Below are 19,755 nucleotides of genomic sequence, written 5' to 3' on the forward strand. Positions count from 1 at the left end.
AATTCTGATCATAACCGCTAGATGGCAGTATAACACCACAAATTTTATACAGTCTCTAAGCTGGTTTGCTATCACTGTGAAGCTCACACGCTCAGGCTTTTCCATTCCTGCAGTTTGTTGTCACTCCGAGGGATTCGCAGAAGTCCCCCTCCTCCTCAACCTTTTGTAGCAACTGATGTTCTCCAATTTCAACTCTTCCCCTCTTCAAGGACCTGGTCATGAAGCTACCTTACTCAGCTGTTTTTGAGATGCTTATCTACCATCATAGTAAATTCCTGCTTCCATGCATCCATTCCTGTGACTTATTCCTGTTCCCAAGTTCGTGTTTCCTCATCTGGCGCTGCTCCTCTAATCCGACCACCTTCATCAAAGTCATTTCATCAACGCGAGCCGCTAGTTAGTCATGGAACCATGTCCTACGATTTATCAACGTTCCAGTCAATGTCCTCCTATCCCCAATAGACAAACTGCTCCTGACCAATCAATAAGTTTTGTAGACGCCTCGGAGCAACACATTCTTCATCCTCTCTGGTTCTGCAGCGGTCTCAGATCTCTGCAATCTTCATCTCTGCCCAAAAGCAGCCCCATCTCTGGCTCCATCTAAATCTGCCTTAACACTGAAAGACCAATATCTACTGCATTCAGCAGATCCCTACTCTCTTCAGCAGACCACCGCACTTTACCGATGGTAGTCCTCCATTCTCTATTGCAGATCTCTGCTTCATCAGATCTCTGCTTTCACAGCTGAGCCTCTGCACACTACTGACAGCACTCCATTGTTTTCTTCCTCAGACCTCTGCTCTGTTCAGCAGATCCCGCCCTCTACTGTTAATCGCTCTTCACTACAGCAGATCCCCACTCCCTCTTCAGATCTGCTCACTACTGCAGCTGCAAAAGTCGGTCTAGTTTACTGTTTAAATCTGCAACTGCACTTCTCCAGAGCCTACAATGCTCCAGCCTTCCTCCAATACGTAGATCGTGGCAGCATTCCCACAATCAAGGCTAACGCTAATCCCCATCTAATCAAAATACAGGGCACTTCCCCAACAATCCTATTCATATCTTTGCTCATCCTCCCAAATGTTACAGCATCAATACTTGGTTTGAGACGTGGTAAGAGACTGGAAATCTGTCTTGATTATGAGCTAGGATTTCCGCTATTAAGAGTAACTGGTGTTGGGAAACCCAAATCTCTGAATGTGAGTTTACCTTTTCCATTTCAATCAGACATGGTAGTAGCAAACCGCTGATCGATCCTGTATTAACTAACACATAGAAAGGCGGCATCTCATCTCTGCCCTCATTTCTAGAACACGGGGCACAAAGGCGCCGCGCTTCCCCAGTAGCTGATGCTTGTGTTCGTTCAGTCCAGCCGCCACCTCATGCCCTCAGTTCCAACTCTCCTTTTGCCTCTACTTTCGGTATCCAAGTTCAGTCTGTTGGTCCCATTTGCTTCCACAACCCCCATCCAGAATCCTCAGCTTCTCCAGATGCTATTGACTGAATCCTACTCTCAGTAACCTCCTTCAATCTGCTCAGCATTACATGTCTGCAGCCCTCCACCTTGTTCAAGAGCTCCTATTTTACAGCCTGCTCAGTGTCTTCAATCCTCTGCGCCCAGATTCGAATAATCATAGCCCTTCAATCAAAACCTGGCTCTCATTATCCGTGCTAGGGATTCTCTCCATCTTCCTCCATTCTCTCCATTCAGCATTCTGCCTGACCCTCTGTGGGATTCTTAAGACCTTTCCCCCTGCCTCACCTTCCTGTCTGTCTATATCAACATACATTCTCCATTTGCGAATTTCCACTCTTCTGAAAAGCCACTTCTCCCCCTACAATGATTTACCCATGGAGATCAGCTGCCTCTAGGCCACCTTCCATGCTTACCCATCGTTTGGCTGCATACCTCAAAACGGATTAATTCAGCATGGTCGGTCCACTCACCCGTCAAGTATCAAGTCCCCTATCCCCCTTTTCAAGGTATCTCCCCAGCAGGAACCCCCCAGCACCCCCTCCTCATACCCATCTGTTCATTGATTCCTCTCACTCCTATCATCACTCGCCTCGCCTTCGAGCAGACCTCCCTCCATTCCTCCACCCTTGCCTCCGAGCAGGCCTCCTTACACTCCACCCTCGCCTCGTGAGTAGGCCTCCCTCCTTGACTCCACCCTCACCTCCGAGCAAGCCTCCCACCTCGACCCCTCCCTCTCCTCCAAAGCAGGCCTCCCTCAGCTCCTCCAGCCTTGTCTCCGAGCAGACCTCCCTCCTCTCCTTCTCGCCTCCAAAGCAGGCCTCCCTCAACTCCTCCAGCCTTGTCTCCAAGCAGACCTCCCTCCTCTCCATCTCGCCTCCAGAGGAGGCCTCCCTCCTCGACTCCACCCTCGCCTCCGAGCAGGCCTCCCTCCTCTCCACCTTCTCCTCCAGAGCAGGCCTCCCTCCTTGCCTCCTCGCATGGCTCCCTCCTCTTCACCCTCACCCCAGAGAAGGTCTTCCTCCTCACCTCCTCGCATGGCTCCATCCTCTCCACCCTCGCCTCCAGAGCAGGCCTCCCTCCTTGACTCTCCCCTTCCCCCCAGCCTGATCACGAATGTGGGGGAGCTGGTCCTCCCTCTGCAGTGGATTCCTACATTCATTCATCCTTCCCTGATATAGTTGCTGCTCCTTCTAAAAATGCTAGCATGCCCGGAGTGGGGGGCTACTTGTCTGCCGGGGCCACTAGAGGTTTTCCCCTAATCAGCCTCAAGGGGTTTTTTCCTCTCCACTGAGCAGCAGGTATACACATAGTCATATCCCACTAAATTACTAACCATTCTCCTGTTTGTCCCATTTGTCCTTCTAGTCTTTTGTTTGTTATGCGCTGGCATGTGTTGTCTTTTGTTTGTCTCACGGTGTGGGAGATTTGGTGAGGAGCCAGGGGTCCATCCTTTTGGGGGGCAAGTGATCTCACTTCCCTGACCTCAGGGCAGGCTTCAGCCTCCCTCGACCTTCAGGGGGGTTCTCACCATGTGATTCAGAGTGGACCCCCGGGCGCCCACACTCTGTTCTTTTGCAGCTCCTGCGCTTATCTTGCCTCACTCAAGGTTCTGTTCTATACCCTGTCTCAGTTCGGGACGTGGCTACTCATGCTCGAGTCCCATATTAACCTCTATGCCTTGTTCTTATCTCAGGTCCCAGGCAGCGTGAAGTCTCGGCCAATTGGGGGTCTAACGAGCGCCCCTTTATAGAAGTCTCAGGCGCTGGGTAGCTCTCCCTCTCTATCTCCTTTCGTGTCCCAGTCTTCCAAGACGTCTTCCTCTGAGGGGAGGCTCCCCGAGTCATAACCCTCATATGTGTTTTCGGTTGCTAGGTCTTTCAGCCCTGGCTCGTGTCGGCATCGCCGCCCTCAGTCAGTGACCACCTTCTATCCTAGCTTCCATGTCCAGCTTCGCTGGTCTGCTACTAGAGTGGGCCTTGCCTGCTCTTCTAACCTAGGTCCGGTCCTTTCTAGCTGGCACTCTGCTTCTTCTGCCCTATCCTTACCCCCCAGCTCACGCCCCGTGAACTTTTCAATGTAATATATAATATAAAATGACTGTGTGTATTTGTGCTTTTTCTAATCAGATTTTCAGATGAGGAAAGGCCAGAGAAAACTCTTAATCATTGTTTTGATGTTGCACAAGAAATTGCACCATTGACTTCCTCTGCATACCAGGTCAACACTCCCCCACAGAGCACCCAACAGAACTTCACCCCCGCGAGGCACACAGAGTCTTACTACCCTGATGCAGATATACGGTGCATTGCAGGCTTGTCTGAAATTAGAAGGCAGCACCTGGCTATGTTCATCCACAACAATAGCTGGGAGATGAATCAAGAGAATCTCCTCAGCTTAGACTCAAACAAGACAGAGGACAGTTACCTGTCTTCAGGATTAACAAACCCTAGAGGTGGGCCTGCTGGTAAGATAACAGTGTGTAGGGTCAAATCAAATCCTTTTACTCAGGGCTATCCAGCAGAGGAATGCGATCAGGGAATGATGGAGGCCTTGTGGGACCTTCGCCAGGAACACACATCACGTTCCTTGAATAACCTGAACCAGGACAGAGGGGTGCTGGACAGGCTGGAGGATATCAGCTTTGCTCACCCTTACTGGGAACCAGGTCTGGCAAACAAAGGGCACTGGAGTGAACCTGCGGATCCCTTTCCCTTCCATCCTGCTTCTCAGGACCATGCTGGCTCCTGCTATACTGTGGAGGATCCTTACTTCTCTACAGATATTACTGATTCCCTTGATGGATCTCAGGATGTCCTCTGGGGGTCTAGTGGAAATGCTAGTGAATGGGGGAAGAGAGTCCTTGACCACTGGACCAAGAGCCCTAGTTACAACACCTCTTCATCCCAAGGTCAGTATTTCTTTGAATGGCACTTTACCAGAACACTAACCTAGCCACGCTGATAACAGTGGAAACGGAACTGAAGGTGGGCATTAGCTTAGTTTTCAAAGCGGAAATACTAAACATGGTGATCCAGCTTAGTATATCCTGAACCTTTCACAGTAACCCTTTGACTCTTTGAACACTACATCCATTATACCCACGTCTTCTAGTTCATATATTTTTACAGGTCTTCTTAAATGGACTAATTATACACAAACAAGACAAGAATACCCTGACTCTGATTCCTGTGAGAAACTCATTGCTTCTCTTAATACATTTTTCACAATTTTACTCCCCACTTTTTATATATGTATATATATAATGTTGATGTTTCACACAAAGTGACATTCTTGGAATTACATTTCCTTAAAACAAAGAATTTGCTATCATTTACCAGCTTTCTAGAGCAATGGGTAAATAACAGGGGAGCACTAAGCTGTTCTTCTATTAAAACTGCTGGACACTAGTGATCTCTACAGGGGCCTTGCACCAGTTTCACTTCAATAAGCTTCACCATGAACCCTTTACCACTGTGCCAGGCCCTCACTGCATTGCCGTGCTTTTTGTCAAGGTGTGCCATATAGGGTTCTGCACTTTACTTTGTGCATCACTGATGGCACTTCTTCACCGTGTCTTCTTTCTTAGTTTTAGCAGCTTCAGATAACCACGCTGATGAAGAAACTCCGCCACCCCTGCCAGAGCGAACTCCAGAGTCCTTTGTGTTGCCGAGCCAGTCTGGTAAGCACGCATTCAAACACACAGGCTGATTGTTACAGCTGCCTAATGGACACTCAGCACACAATGGATGTTTGAAAAATGTTAGGCAACACACAGTGTAAGCTGAGTGAAAGCTTTCTTGTTCAGTATAAATAAAGATAAACAAAACAAGCAAGAGCAAGAAAAGGCGATACCCATCTATATGTGTCCCTAAGCCAGGGAATTCTTCCGCCAGGGTGTTATTAGCTACTTGCCTTACAGACATCAAACATTGGGTGTCACAGAATTATCTAATGTTGAATTCAGATAAAGCCGAGGTTATGTTAGTGGGATCACAGAACCAACTAAAAGGAAATGTTGGATTTCATGAGCTCGACCCTTGCAGTCTCTCATCAACTTAAACTAGAAATTAAGAGTTTGGGGGTCTGTCTGGAGTTTGATCCTGATCTATCATTTGAGACTCATATTAGGGAAGTTACTAAATTATCTTTTTACTGAGTGAGAAATATAGCCAAATTTAGACCAATTATTTCCATATCCGGTGCAGAGAGACTAATGCATGCCTTTGTTTCATCTAGAATTGATTATTGTAATGCACTTTTTTCTGGTGTCCTAAAGCATGTGGTATCCCGCTTGCAGCTTGCTCAGAATACCGCTGCTAGAATTCTGACTAAAACCAGGAAAATATATTACCCCTATTTTGGCCTCTTTACACTGGCTCCCTGTGTAGTATAGAACAGATTTTAAGATTTTGCTGTTGAATTACAAGGCCCTGAATGGATTAGCACCTAGTTATGTGCAGGTGTTACTGACCCTGTATCTTCCAAACCGCACTCTGAGATCACAGGATGCAGGGGTGCTGGTTATTCTGAGGGTCAGCAAAAGCAGCACGGGAGGAGGCAGGGCTTTTTCTTGTAGAGCTCTGAAATCATGGGATGTTCTGCCTTCGTTTGTCAGGGAAGCTGGGATAGTTACACTTTTCAAGTCAAGACTAAAAAAGAAAATTTTATAAATTGGCTTTATTATCTTAGTGGGTTGTAATGTAACTTTAAAATTGCTGCTTTTGTATTATTATGTGTATACTGTTATTTAAATGGTCTGACTGTGGAAGTTGTATATGTGACGTGCTATACAGATGCATTGTGGTTTGTTCTTCTCTTCGGCTTTTTCTCGTACAATACTTTGCGATACTTTTGTATAAACTATATAAATGCAATAAATAAATCAATAAATAAATATAATAAAACAAATAAGCATGCCATGTATATCGCTGCATGTTCTTTACGGGATTAAGTTCATGTTTGTTTTCTCAGAGCCTGCTTCTGCTACCCGGCTTCCTATTCCTATAAGCGCACAGGAGTCTATTGAGGGTCCCCTGGACAATGGTAAGTAGTGATGGATGGGTCTTGCTGTTTTTTTTATATTCACAGAGTTTGCTTGAGTCAAGTCACCTATCTGACTTGAGTCAATTCGAGTCATTAGTTCTGACAGTTTGAGACGCTTTGATTTAACCAGGTTCATTTTACAGGAGATTAGCAATCTACAAGTACAAAGAAAAGAACATTTCAATTAACAATACATAATTGAGATGCACAATAATGTGCTCATACTTGCCCCACTGATGTTCACCATTAAAGGGTCACGGTTTCTGTTTTGTCTCCATTTCTGTGAATTTGCGGTTCCTTGGCCTATTTATAAGCAGATTTTGTTATTGACCATACGGAGGCCCTTTTACCTGTGCTCAATTGGGTTGGATGTACAGTAATGGATACTGCAAAACAAAACAATGCATTTAACCATTTATTTACAGTTTTACTGATGGCAGCCTGAGCATTTCTCCCTGATAGTTTTTTTTTTTTTTTTTCAGAATCCGTAACCATATTAAAGGACATTTTGTGGCATTTAATTTTATATTTGCTATAGAGATCTTGCTTCTAGGCCTTAAAACATAGCAGTTAGAAAGAAAAACAGTCCAAGTAATGCAACTGAGGTGAAATCAGAGTTTAAAAGCATCGCATGCACCATCTGTCCAGCTCAAAATCAATAAACTCAACCTAATTTGCTTAATATTCATTTTAAGTCATTTTGGTTATTTTCGGATAAAGGGTTGTTCACTAATACGTTTAAAAAAAATAGCAAAAATATTCCACACAGAACACATCACATAAACCCTTTAACCACCTATACTGAGCCCAATAAAATCCCAGCCATGTGTCTAAATACGAAGGTACAGTAATACTAAGAGGTCAATTGTGTTTTGAATAACCCTACTAACATAAAAGATTGGCATTGTAGCTACTGTTTCACAAACACATGCAAAATCCCCGGCAGTGCAAAATAACACAGTTCTTTTTTACCTATGTAATAATTGATCTGTTCACAGACCACTTCTTAAAATCATTGGAATCAATGCAATTCCGTCTTCAACCTCCTTTCACCTAACAACGCTGATTGTGCCTGTTCCCCAAATCATGCTGCTGTGGTCTTCCCATTTTCCTTTTTTATGAATTTATTCTATAAAAAAGCAAAACATTTTTAGCCAAATTAACTCCAAACATCTATCCAGACTAAAAATCCTGATGTATTATATTAATCAAACATATCTAGAGCTGATTAACTCAATTCGGGAATTCGGGAAAGCAAAGATGACCATACAACCGTTTCACTGATCAGCTGCTCCATGGCTGTAGAAGGCTACAGGAATGTAAGATAATCAACATAATTATCAAGCTCCAGTGTTTCTGTGTTCAGTTCTTGTACAGTCCGTTATTACGGTATAGATTTAAGTTTATAAGCTTTCTGCTGCATTTAAGTTCAAGCTTACTTAAATAAAAATCTATTGATAGACCCACCAAATAAGCCATTTCTTATTGATACTTAGTAAAAAAGAAAAATGATTTAAGTTATTTTAGACACAGTTCATTTTAGTTTGGCATTCCTCAGTGCTGGCAGGATGCAGACTGCTTATTTCTCTCCATGGCTACTCCATAGTTTTTGTGATCTCGACGAGCGCAGGTACTCTAGATTCACCTTCCATGATGCTGACGCTCTCTGACGTTCTCTGTCTCTATGTTGTCACGTGTTCCTCTCGCTCATAAACAGCAGGGCTTGTATGCATCAAAAGAAGGGCTGTGATTATTGAAAACGAAACTAATTTATTTTATTTATTTTATTGTAAAGACTATGACTAGAGTCAAGTGGAGACTTTTGGGCCGGAACTCGAGTCGAGTCTTTTAAGCAGGGAGTCGAGATGAATGATTTGATGACAATGACTCAAGTCAAGTTGAGTCACCAAAGATTGCGACTCGAGTGGAGTCTCTGACTGAGTAATTACAACTCTGTCTTAACCCCAGGTCAATGCACTGAAATGATCTCCCTGAAGTGACCCTACAAGTTCAGAGGAATGTTTCTTTTCACAGACTCTCACATTGAAATGATCATTCTTAAAGGGTTCATATGAATGTTTCTTTTAACAGACTCTCACACTCCTCCACTCCCTGAAAGATCTCTGAAGAAGTTGTTTGTGCTCACCAGCAAAGAGAGTGAGTACTCTGCGCTGCTGAGCCTGGTAATAATCAGAGGAAAGAATGAGACAATAAGGAATTAAATGAATAACTACTTGCTATTTTTTGCCTTTAAAAGGGCACTTTTGAGTTTGCAGTGTACAGGCCGCTACACACCAGACTTTTCATCGGGTGACAAGATACTTACGCAGTGACATGACCACACTGCCTGAAATGACACACACACAATCTGACAGATTTGAAAACTGATATAAAAATTGCTATGGACAAACCTATGATCAAAACATATATTGAAGACTATATTCGTCAACATGATGTATTTCAGCATAAACGTTACGTACCAGCAATAAATCATACAAACCAGCAATAAACCCTACATACCAGCAATAAACCATACATACCAGGATTATCCAGTTCATTCAAATTAGACTCCCAGATATTATCTTTCATCTCTACAGCAAGTATTATTTATTCTCTGTCATTTTAGTTTCTGCTTCACCTTGGTAGACACAAGTGTGTAATGAGTCTTGTAGGGCGGCAGTGCACTGCTGCAGGCAGGCTGTGTAATGAGTCTTGTAGGGCGGCAGTGCCCTGCTGCAGGCAGGTTATGTAATGAGTCTTGTAGGGTGGCAGTGCCCTGCTGCAGGCAGGCTGTGTAATTAGTCTTGTAGGGTGGCAGTGCCCTGCTGCAGGCAGGCTGTGTAATGAGTCTTGTAGGGCGGCAGTGCCCTACTGCAGGCAGGTTGTGTAACAAGTCTTGTAGGGCGGCAGTGTCCTGCTGCAGGCAGGCTGTGTAATGAGTGTTGTAGGGTGGCAGTGCCCTGCTGCAGGCAGGCTGTGTAATTAGTCTTGTAGGGTGGCAGTGCCCTGCTGCAGGCAGGCTGTGTAATGAGTCTTGTAGGGCGGCAGTGCCCTGCTGCAGGCAGGCTGTGTAATGAGTCTTGTAGGGCGGCAGTGCCCTGCTGCAGGCAGGCTGTGTAATGAGTCTTGTAGGGTGGCAGTGCACTGCTGCAGGCAGGCTGTGTAATGAGTCTTGTAGGGTGGCAGTGCACTGCTGCAGGCAGGCAGGCTGTGTAATGGCCCTGCAATAGATTTCTTCTGTTGTTTCTTTTCTCAGAGTCTCCGTCTCCATTGACTCCGCCTCTACCTGAAAGAACACCAGAGTCGTTTGTGCTGGCCAGTGAGTAAACAAAGACCTGGTTTCATTCCCACACTGTTAATCTTGAGATGCTAAGTCTGTTAGTAATTAGACAACAGGAATATTCATACATTTGGCTTTTAGGATTGCATCTATGGCTTCACAACATAATATACTTAACTCATATGCAAGGAGCTTTCTTTTTCAATGTTTGATTGAAACCCTTGTCAGCAGACATAAAACAAGTGAATTGCTACCCTGCAAGATGCAGACATCATATTGGCTGAACCTGTCGCCCAAACCCTCCCTCCTCTTTGTCCCAGGTACTCTGAGCCCAGCCCCCCAGCCCCAGCCTTCCACAGACACGTTAAGAGTGAGAATGTCTTCGGAATGGTGCAGGAATCCTCAACCAAAAACCTTTTTAGAACCAGAGAAATCAATGCACAGAAGCAAGGTAAATAACCAATGAAATCAATGCACAGAAGCAAGGTAACTGTGTTGACTGCTCATTCAACTCAGTAGATCTGGAACACTGAAAAAATGTAAAAGAAAGGGTACTTAATGGTGTCATTTATTTTTTATTTTTCAGAGTTTAAAATTTGGAACTTCAAAACAGGGTAAGTAAGGGTAAGCGCAAACTTGTTTTAGTTTTTTCACTGTTAATTTATGGCATCTGTGTTTACTTCCTGAAAATGTTACTTCTGATCTGTATTTAATCTACAGCTTTAATCTGCAAGGTAATGTTATTAAATACACGTGGAGTAGCACCTGACAGCATACATTTTAATAAGCATGTGAGGCAAGGTAGCCAGATTGATTTTATGAGAGCGCTGTTATCATCATGCTGTATGTCCTGACACTGCAGTTTATTGTAGTAATACTGCAGGGTTGTGACCCAGCATTGGTCTATAGCAGTGTAATGAGTCTTGTAGGGCGGCAGTGCCCTGCTGCAAGCAGGTTGTGTAATGAGTCTTGTAGGGTGGCAGTGCCCTGCCGCAGGCAGGCTGTGTAATGAGTCTTGTAGGGTGGCAGTGCCCTGCTGCAGGCAGGCTGTGTAATGAGTGTTGTAGGGTGGCAGTGCCCTACTGCAGGCAGGCTGTGTAATGAGTCTTGTAGGGCGGCAGTGTCCTGCTGCAGGCAGGCTGTGTAATGAGTCTTGTAGGGCGGCAGTGCCCTGCTGCAGGCAGGCTGTGTAATGAGTCTTGTAGGGCGGCAGTGTCCTGCTGCAGGCAGGCTGTGTAATGAGTCTTGTAGGGCGGCAGTGCCCTGCTGCAGGCAGGCTGTTTAATGAGTCTTGTAGGGTGGCAGTGCACTGCTGCAGGCAGGCTGTGTAATGGCCCTGCAATAGATTTCTTCTGTTGTTTCTTTTCTCAGAGTCTCCGTCTCCATTGACTCCGCCTCTACCTGAAAGAACACCAGAGTCGTTTGTGCTGGCCAGTGAGTAAACAAAGACCTGGTTTCATTCCCACACTGTTACTCTTGAGATGCTAAGTCTGTTAGTAATTAGACAACAGGAATATTCATACATTTGGCTTTTAGGATTGCATCTATAGCTTCACAACATAATATACTTAACTCATATGCAAGGAGCTTTCTGACAGAAAAAAAACATACATATACTAGTATGATCATATGTTTGATTGAAACCCCAGTTAGCAGACATAAAACAACTCAATTGCTACCCTGCAAGATGCGTACATCACATTGGCTGAACCTGTCGCCCAAACCCTTCCTCCTCTTTGTCCCAGGTACTCTGAACCCAGCCCTCCAGCCCCAGCCTTCCACAGGCACGTTAAGAGTGGGAATGTCTTTGGAATGGTGCGGGAATCCTCAACCAAAAACCTTTTTAGAACCAGAGAAATCAATGCACAGAAGCAAGGTAAATAACCAATGAAATCAATGAGCAGAAGCTAGGTTACTGACTAATGAAATCATTGAGCAGAAGCAAGTTAACGACATGGACTGGCTTTTAACGTAGAAAATTACCTACATGGTGACAGTATCCTGCTGAGACAGTTTTTAAATAACTTTAGCATAGTAAAGGCAGAAGTGTTAAAGGGACTAGGAGCTCTTAAAATAAACAAATCCCTTGGGCCGGATGAGATCCTCCCAATAGTACTCAAAGAAATGAAAGAAGTTATTTACAAACCGCCAACCAAGATCATGCAACAGTCTCTTGAGACAGGGGTTGTACCGACAAACTGGAGAATTGGAAACGTAATACCGATCCACAAAAAGAGACAAAACCAAACCAGGTAATTACAGACCAATAAGCCTGACTTCTATTATATGTAAACTTATTGAAACTATAATTAGATCCAAAATGGAAAATTACCTATATGGTAACAATTTCCTGGGAGACAGTGAGCATGGTTTTAGGAAAGGGAGATCGTGTCTAACTAATTTGCTTGATTTTTTTGATAATAGTTAATTGCAAAGCATATGACATGGTTTATTTAGATTTCCAGAAAGCTTTCGACAAAGTCCTGCATAAAAGATTAATTCTCAAACTGAATGCAGTAGGTATTCAAGGCAATGCATGCACATGGATTAGGGAGTGGTTAACATGTAGAAAACAGAAAGTACTGAATAGAGGAGAAACCTCAGAATAGAGTGAGGTAACCAGTGGAGTACCACAGGGATCAGTATTAGGTCCTCTGCTATTCCTAATCTACATTAATGATTTAGATTCTGGTATAGTAAGCAAACTTGTTAAATTCGCAGACGACACAAAAATAGGAGGAGTGGCAAACACTGTTGCAGCAGCAAAGGTCATTCAAAGATTCAGAACTGGGCAGACACATGGCAAATGACATTTAATAGAGAAAAGTGTAAGGTACTGCACGAAGGCAATAAAAATGTACATTAGAAATACCATATGGGAGGTACTGAAATTGAAGAAGGAATCTAACGTGGCAACCTAATTCAAGCATTCAGAATTCTAAAAGGTATTGACAATGTCAACCCAAGGGACTTTTTCGACCTGAAAAAAGAAACAAGGACCAGGGGTCACAAATGGAGATTAGACAAACGGGCATTCAGAACAGAAAATAGGAGGCACTTTTTTACACAGAGAATCGTGAGGGTCTGGAATCAACTCCCCAGTAATGTTGTTGAAGCTGACACCCTGGGATCCTTCAGGAAGCTGCTTGATAAGATTCTGGGATCAATAAGCTACTAATAACCAAACGAGCAAGATGGGCCGAATGGCCTCCTCTCATTTGTAAACTTTCTTATGTTCTTATGTTCTTAACCTATGAAAAAGACCTAGGAGTTTATATTAACTCAGAAATATCTTCATCTAGACAAGGTGGGGAAGTTATAAAAAACGTCAACAAACTGCTCGGATATAATGAAAGGTGTTAAAATTAAATCAAGGGAAGTAATGTTAAAACTTTACAATTCATCAATAAGACCTGATCTAGAATATTGTCTTCAATTCTGGTCACTTCACTGCAAAAAAGGATATTGCTGCTCTAGAAAGAGTGCAAATAATAAAATAACTGAATCTATTCAGTCTTGAACAAGAAGACTATGCAGCAATCTGATTCAAGTATTCAAAATTCTAAAAAGTATTGACAATGTCGACTCAAGAGACTTTTTTGACCTGAAAAAAAAACAAGGACCAGGGGGCACAAATGAAGATTAGATAAGGGGCATTCAGAACAGAAAAGGGGAGGCACTTTTTTTTTTACAGAAAATCAGTCTGGAACCAACTCCCTAGTAATGTTGTTGAGCTGATCCTTCAAGAAGCTGATGAGATTCTGGGAATCATAAGCTACTAACGACCAAAACAGCAAGATGGGCTGAATGGCCTCTCTCGTTTGTAAACTTGCTTATGTTCTTATGTTCTTGCAATGCTCAGCTTGCTGTATATAATCAGTTTACTGTGTTGCAGCAATTTTAGTGCCGTTTGCAAAAAGAAAACCTCAGTTACTTACAGATGTTAAATTTATCTTTCAGAGTTTAAAAATGAAATGTTCAAAACTAGGTAAGTTCATGAAAACTTTTTATTATTATTATTATTATTATTATTATTATTATTATTATTATTATTATTATTATTATTATTATTATTATAGTATTTTACAACCAAAATAATTTGACAAAACTTAATTTGAAAGAAGACTAATATTTTCTGCTGCCATAGAAGTCATGGTTTTACAGAGATGCAACTACACCCTGTCTCCATCAAGGGGCAGTGTTGCTGTCATTGGGTGCTCATGCCTAACATGCATATACAGAGGTACCCTGACAAAGCTTTCAGAGCTGTGCAATGAAATCTACACGATGATGTGTAACAGGTTACAGATACTGCAGTGCAATTCCTTTCACAGACCCTCCATTTGTCTTAGTAACTGTGGGATATGTGTCCTTAAAGGGTTGAAAATTCCTATTGGTGATTGGTTGGCCGGGAGACTAGATAAGGTGACACGGCACTAGAAGAGGGCAGAGTGGATTGGGAGCAGAGCGATTGATGTTAAGCTGTACTATTTTGCTAATAGAAGTGTTGTTCTTTTTGTGTCTTTTCTTTTTATTTCTGCTACGACTGGCTTTCCTGGAATTATTATTCTAAAGCAATCAGCTTCTGAATAGCCTTATTCTTAGAAGTTTTTTTTCTTAAATCTGTGCACCACAATTCAGACACAACAGTAACTGCATGCTTTTCCTTCAGTGCCATTTTCTGTTGCCCCTGTACCTACCCCTTCCAGCACAGCATCTGAATGGGTTCTCAGAGGGAATGGTAAGTAATGATGTGTAAAATAGTTGAACTGTATATATGTGTAACGCTGCAGTGCCATGAGTTTCTAGTTGTCTTAGTTATCACTAGTCACATGTTCAGTGCAAGCCTGGTCTGGATCCTCCAATAAAATATAAAGAAGCTTAACACCAGTGAAATCACTCAGAACTGGAGTGACAGACCTACAGAGCAGAGCCCAGTGATGATTGCACGGCTCATGTAAACAGTTTGAAAAGCCATTAAAATGACACCTGAAGCTACTTGTTAATTTTGTATCTTTTCTTAGGTGAACAACTACCTGCAGCTAACGGACCCCCCGGCTCAGCCATGGTGCCAGTGCAGCCAGATGAGAAGTCAGGTGCAAAACTGTTACTGTCTGGCTTCGCAAGGTCTAAGGTAATGAGTCATGAATGAGCTGTGTTTCAAAACTCCCCAAAACAGCTTCGAAAATGATGCCCAGCATGATTAATAATGGTTCCCTTTTTACAAAAAGTAACAGAGATGGTTATTCTTTTAGGGGCATCACATCTCTGGTCATATCAGTGTGCAGTTCTGACTGCCTGTCTCAATGCATTTAAAATGCTCAATCACAGTTCGAAGGAAGACTTACTTAATACACTGAGGAAGACACAAGCTGAAGTGTTTGTTTCCTTGTCTTTTATTACAGTGTGATCTTTTCACTATTACCACCAGCATTTTTGTTTCCAATTTGTCAGATTCATCTGGTTGCATGTGAAAAACTGTACAGACTATTGCCTGCTTAACCTTTAGTGCATGGAATTTAAAACTGAAAGGAAGGCAAATATAAAGTGGAACTGAGAATGCCGTTAAGTAGATTCTTTCACTGAGCTGCTCTGAGCAGATTACTTACTTACACTCCCATGGTTTAGTTGTTTACTTCTACAGGCAATTCTATTGGCAGTTATGAACTGTGATGTGACAATTAACAGAGCTTGTTTTCCTTCTACTGTGTGAGTTAAGTCACAAAGCCAGAGGAGGTGGGAGTGTCCAAAGCAGGATTCTTATGGGTTAGTGAGGAGTTTAGGATATCCCCAATACCCCCTAGCAATACTCTATAATGACAATGAAATACACCAGTCACTTCTAAAATGTGCTCTATGCATCCTGCCTTCAGTTTTCAGACTGCCCACTGATTCCAGACTTCATTAGGTTTTGATTAAATGTTAGTTTTCTCTTGCTCTACGGTCCCCCCACTGCTGCACTTGTAGCATCATTCTGCATTCAGAACTATCCATAGCACTGTGAGCCTGTGCCAGACACTCAGAGACCTGCTTTTGCAATTTCTCATTCTCATCCCTGTTTCTTTTCCTCTCTACAGAGCATGAAGTTTCTAAAAAATGTGAAAAAGAGTAAGTTTGTCTTATAAATGTTTTCAATAGCAGGCAAAAGTATCTACTGTAGCTTTAATTTAATCAAATTCTTTTTTTTCCACAGCAAAGAATGCAACTTCAGCAGTAAATGCAATCGAATCTGCCCCATCAAACCACACAAGCTCCAAGTTTAGCTTCGGTATGTAGTATGAACTATGACAACTTTCACTGGCTGAACTGGCTGAACGGGTAAAGGTGTTCAACAGTTTTTACAACTGCACTGTCTTTATAAAGGTTTACTGTAGTGAAGCCATGCATGGGAAATCAGTGTGAAGTAAGGTACTGAAGCATCATAAGTGAGTATTTAAAGCATGGGAAAGCCCTTTGAAAACTGGTGTCAAGACTTATTAGACCTACTGCTATTCAATAACCCCAAAACATTATAAATGTTTGAATGAACTGCAGCACTAAATGCTTATGTGCCTGTCAGTACATATAGGGTTGGTTTCACAGACCCTGGTTAGCACTAATCTTGCCTTAGATAGACAGCCTTAACCAATACAACCTGTACTGTTTATTTTTATTTGTAAGTAGTTGGGTTTAAGTGGCTGCTTTCCAGAAGGATTCGATTTTTTTTCGACACAAGAGGGCCCCCCATGCCTGTCCTACAGAGAACGCAAGGAGTTCCACTCCGAGGAGTTATTTGTTATTTTTTTAGGGACTCTGTAAATAAAGAATCCTGGAACTGCAGAGAAAGGGCTTATTGAGATCAAACTGTGACCTATGCAGAGGGAATATGCAGCTCACTTGGATTAGCATAAACTAGTTTAAACAAGGGCTTGGTTTCCACACAACTAGAAAGTCAATACTCTCTCTCTCCATTGTCACTATGTGTGATGTAGTACAAGCATTCCACACGCTCCAGGAAGTGCAGTCTAAAACACTGTACAGCTTTAAAGTGGGTAAATCGCCTTCTCATGCTAAAAATACATACAATTCACCAAAAACATTTTTTTTTTTTTTTTTTTTTTTTTGCATGGAAACATGCCCAGAAGCCTACCTTAACCAGACTTCAACAGTGAAAATCCCATTTGTGACGCAAGCTTGCACAACTTTCTACTATTAGTAAAGGCTGTACCAAGCAATGCTTTATTATCTGCTGGAAGTAGCCATGGCAAGGTGCTTTGACCAAATAGTAAAACATAGCAAACAGTACAAGTGGTTCAGACAGCTCCACTCAAACAGTACGAGGGGTTCAGACAGCTCCATTCATACAGTACGAGGGGTTCAGACAGCTCCATTCATACAGTATGAGGGGTTCAGAGAGCTTCATTCAAACAGTACGAGGGGTTTAGAGAGCTTCATTCATACAGTACGAGGGATTCAGAGGGCTTTATTCATACAGTACGAGGGGTTCAGAGAGCTTCATTCAAACAGTACGAGGGGTTTAGAGAGCTTCGTTCATACAGTAGAGGGGTTCAGAGACCTCCATTCAAACTTGCTATATGATCACGATTATGTTTATTCAAGGCTGCACAATCCTATTTTACTACAGTACACTTGAGAAGCGATCGCCTCGTGAGGGTGCCTAGTTTAACTGCCGTGCGGTGTTACGTGCAATGGCCTTTGAATTAAAATGACATTACAGTACAGTATTTTACTGTCAGTACTACCCCTGCATTTAAGTATCTGTGGCTTATTTTCAGTTGCGATGCAAATCTCACACATATTCCAAGCGGCAATGCAAAGCTTTTTTGGTGGCGAAGTAAGGTAAGCTGCACTTGCGGTGCTTCAACACAACCTAAAAAGTTTGTGGAAACCCAGTTTATGAAAGCTGTAAGATATCAATAGCCCACAAGGCCAAATTGGAACTATGTTATTTCTTTTCATTACAGGGTTTGGCAATCGTTTTTCCAAACCTAAAGGACCAAGGAATCTCCCTGCAAGCTGAATATGATGACCTTGTGATAATAAATTCAACCTGGCTCGTTGTACAGGCCTGGCTTACAGGGCACACTTGTTGTTCATGTATTTATTTGTATTTTATTTGTATTGTTTTATTGCTTTTGGTTAAGTTTGAGCCCAATGAATACAGAGGATCTCTAAGCTCTTCTATTTCTACAGCACAATGTAATGTCCTCCTGTCTCCTGCTCCAGGATTTCCTGTAACAGAGGTGGAATCATTAGAGACCATGGTGTGTGTGCCACCTGAGAAAAGACAAGACTTGCTTCACATTGTCTTGCAAGTCTGCTGATGGAATTTAAAAAGTGACAACCATTACTGAACATATATTTGCTCATAGGAATACAGTATTTACCTCAGTAAGGTCCGTTTTTAAGATTAGGATCTTTTAAGATTAGGATATTTGTCAATTAGTTTTTGGCATGACTGTTTAGTGATTTTTGACTATTCTTCAACGCAAAATTGTTAGAGTTCATTCAAATTCCAAGGACCTCTTGTGCTCAGCCTCCTTCAACTCATATCAAAGATTCTCAATCGGATTTAGATCGGCACTTTGACGAGGCCATTCCAGAACCTTGATTTTATTGTTCTTTAACCATTCTGAAGTAGATTTATTGTGTGCTTTGGATCGTGTTGAAACATCCAGTTGCTCTTTTAAATCAAGTTTTGTAGTGGAGGGTTTCAAATGATTGGCCAATATCTTTTGTATGTTATGGAATCCTTTTACCATGTATTGGAACTAAATTTCCTGTGCCATTAGAGGAAAAACAGCCCCATAGAAGGATATTACCACCTCCATGCTTGACAGTAGGTATGGTGCTTTTTTTTTTACTTTATCCAAATGTAATGACTATAGGCATGACCAAATAGCTCGATTTTTGTTTCATCACAAAACCTTTGTCCATCATTCAAATGCCATTTTACAAACTTTAAGCGATTGTCCTTATGACGTTTTCTTAAGAGTACGGCTTTTTCCTTGGCCTGCGACCATTGAGACCTTCACCATACAATGTTCAACTTATGGTTGAAATGGGAACCCCAGTCCCACTTGTAGCCAATTCACTTTGAATATCTTTGGCAGTCAGTTTTGGATTGTTCTTAACCTTTCTCACAATTGTTCTATTTGTTCTTGGTGAAAGAACCTTCTTTCTTCCAGACCGAGGGAGCGTTGAGACAGTACCATGAGTCTTGTACTTCTTGATAATAGAAATAATAGTTGAAATTGGGATATTCAAATGCTTGGAAATCTTCTTGTGTCCTTCTCCAGCTTTATGACAATAAATATTTTTCTCTCTAAGGTCTTCATAGCGCTTTACTTTTTCCCCTATTGACTTATTGGTAATGACTGCAATCATCCTATACCTAACCCTGTTTGCACTCTCTAAGAATGTTCACCTACAATCCCACATTTTCTAGACTTTTCTAGAATTATGTTCTGCATGAATACATATTGAAATCTCTTGCACCTTGTAGACAATACTATCATAGCATCAAAGGGTATGAATACTTTTGAATCAGCATTTTTTTTAAATTGCTGAATTAAATATGTAGACATCTATTTCTTGTAACTTTTTTTTCCCTCATCCACAAAAGCAAAACTTTTGCCACAAAATAGTTTTCCTAAAATCCTTTGTTTCGAGAAGTTTCTATAAATGATACATTTCCATTGGGGTATGTAAACTTTTGACTACAACGGTACATTTCTGGCATACATCTGTAAAGCTGGTGAAAACAACAACTAATGCTGTATCATCCACGGATTAATCACCTTCCGCATTCAAGTGGCATAACATCCAGATGATGTGAAAGCCTTTGTAATCTGCACCAGCTGGGCTTCACACTGGATAGTTCTAGTCCACTAGGGTAACAATATAGGCATCTCAGTTATTTAAACAGTAACTTAATGCAACATTCAGTGTTAAA

At 42.2% G+C, this 19,755-nt stretch overlaps 1 protein-coding gene across 3 annotated transcripts in view; it reads left to right on the top strand.

The window, feature by feature from the left end:
* Positions 1–18,558, top strand: part of LOC121299594 (tyrosine-protein phosphatase non-receptor type 22-like) — a 35,355-nt gene extending 16,797 nt beyond the window's left edge. The window contains exons 13-27 of one of the 3 annotated variants that reach the window (XM_041227408.1): positions 3,604–4,385; positions 5,064–5,156; positions 6,449–6,520; positions 8,612–8,677; positions 9,777–9,839; positions 10,121–10,251; positions 10,387–10,414; positions 11,172–11,234; positions 11,546–11,676; positions 13,761–13,788; positions 14,473–14,541; positions 14,825–14,934; positions 15,878–15,908; positions 15,994–16,068; positions 17,765–18,558. In XM_041227408.1, the coding sequence (XP_041083342.1) occupies positions 3,604–4,385; positions 5,064–5,156; positions 6,449–6,520; positions 8,612–8,677; positions 9,777–9,839; positions 10,121–10,251; positions 10,387–10,414; positions 11,172–11,234; positions 11,546–11,676; positions 13,761–13,788; positions 14,473–14,541; positions 14,825–14,934; positions 15,878–15,908; positions 15,994–16,068; positions 17,765–17,820 (1,798 nt within the window). In that variant the 3' untranslated portion in view covers positions 17,821–18,558. The remainder of the gene's footprint in view (positions 1–3,603; positions 4,386–5,063; positions 5,157–6,448; positions 6,521–8,611; positions 8,678–9,776; positions 9,840–10,120; positions 10,252–10,386; positions 10,415–11,171; positions 11,235–11,545; positions 11,677–13,760; positions 13,789–14,472; positions 14,542–14,824; positions 14,935–15,877; positions 15,909–15,993; positions 16,069–17,764) is intronic. The other 2 variants (XM_041227409.1, XM_041227410.1) reach the window with 2 other exon arrangements.
* The last annotated feature ends 1,197 nt before the right edge of the window (positions 18,559–19,755 follow it).

Source organism: Polyodon spathula, chromosome 25, assembly GCF_017654505.1.
Source record: "Polyodon spathula isolate WHYD16114869_AA chromosome 25, ASM1765450v1, whole genome shotgun sequence".
NCBI classification, from domain to species: Eukaryota; Metazoa; Chordata; class Actinopteri; order Acipenseriformes; family Polyodontidae; genus Polyodon; species Polyodon spathula.